Raw genomic sequence first — 1,422 nt, forward strand, 5'->3', positions numbered from 1 at the left:
CCTTCCTTCCGAGGAGTGGCTGGTGGGTTTGAACCGCCAGCCTTCTGGTTAGCAGTCAAGTGCCTTAGCCACTATGCTACCAGAGCTCCCCTAAGAATGATTAGAAGGAGGGAAATGAGATGCCCTTCACCTATAAACAAGTGCTTAACCGAATTAATAAAGACAAATTAGACTCTGGGTGAAACTATGTCTCTCAAAAACCTTATACTTAAACTCAGCTCATACTATAGCCCAGTATTGAGCACTTGTGAACTCTCTTTTAACAAGTAAAAAGAAAGCGCTAAGCCTGCTTCTTTCTAAAAGGAAAAAAAAAAAAAAAAACAAGTGGAGAATGGGTTGAGCAGTGGGTAGTCTGTAGTGAAATGGAAGTCACTCATTTTGTTTATTTCAGAACTTCAACAATACCTCTCAACTTCAGGTGCCTCACCTCCTGTCCTCAGTCCACGATTCTTTTTGAGTAGTGCATACAGTTGGATACATTTCACTCTACCTGGGGAAGTAAAATCCTCTAAATGTGGAAATAGAGTTTTCAAGTTGTTTCGCCAAGAGAGAAAACAAAAGAAATGAAAAGCAAAAAGGGTAAGAGAAAGGAAAATAAGGACAGAAGAGGAGAAGAAAGGAAAGGAAAACAAAAACAAACCGCGTGGAGGTCCAGACCAGGAATTTAGCGCGCGAGTCTCTGTTCTGCAGGGTGAGTGCGATCTTCGCTCTCCACGAAGGTCTCCAGTCCCTATCGTCCAAACCGCGTCAACGTAACCCAAGTGGCAGCCCGCAGCCCACTTTTTCTTGTTGTCCTATTTCACTGACCTGCATAGAAAACGATCAGGATCAACTTCAAAAAGAAGATGAGTGGACGCCGGGGCAGCCTCGGTGCGTCCATCCAAGCCGGTGGCCGGAGTTGCGCGCGCGGACAGACAGAAGGACGCAATGAAGACAAGGCAGGGATCAGATAGAGAGCCCGGAAACCGGAGAGGATGGAGAGGATTAGAGGCGGTCAGACAGAGAGAGCAACGTTCCCTAGAGAGGAGTGAAACCAAGACAGGTCCATTGCTCAGGGGGCCTTCGAAGAGACCCTGGACTGCGGGTCGGTTGCTCCGCGGACCCAGGGACGCGCCCCGGCCCAGACTGGGCTGCGCTGGGAGCCGAGGTCCCTTTGTCTCTCCCCACCGCGCTCTGGAGTCCTTGACCACCGGGCTCACATTTCGTCTCCGTGGGTGGCACCGACAAGGGACTGGCGGCGGGAGCCCAGACTCCTCCCTGCGTTTCTATTCTTCTTTCTAAAAGAGTGACTTTCTTAGTGGAACTTTTTCTAACCCTCTGCTTTGGTTTTTGCTGTGGGGTTTAGCCAGCTGCTTTTTCCGCCCTACACATCACTCCAATTTTTCTTTTTAAGCCATGGTTGAAGAACTTTGCTTTTTTAGC

The 1,422-nt window shown here is 48.8% G+C and overlaps 1 protein-coding gene across 1 annotated transcript in view; it reads right to left on the reverse strand.

Moving 5' to 3' along the window:
- CYYR1 (cysteine and tyrosine rich 1) overlaps window positions 1–880 on the reverse strand; it is a 192,002-nt gene extending 191,122 nt beyond the window's left edge. The window contains exon 1 of the mRNA XM_042781338.1: window positions 808–880. Coding sequence (XP_042637272.1) covers window positions 808–880 — 73 coding nt within the window. The remainder of the gene's footprint in view (window positions 1–807) is intronic.
- Window positions 881–1,422: the final 542 nt, after the last annotated feature.

Source organism: Orycteropus afer, unplaced genomic scaffold, assembly GCF_000298275.1.
Source record: "Orycteropus afer afer isolate SDZICR_OR568_19922 unplaced genomic scaffold, OryAfe1.0 scaffold00108, whole genome shotgun sequence".
Classification (NCBI taxonomy): domain Eukaryota; kingdom Metazoa; phylum Chordata; class Mammalia; order Tubulidentata; family Orycteropodidae; genus Orycteropus; species Orycteropus afer.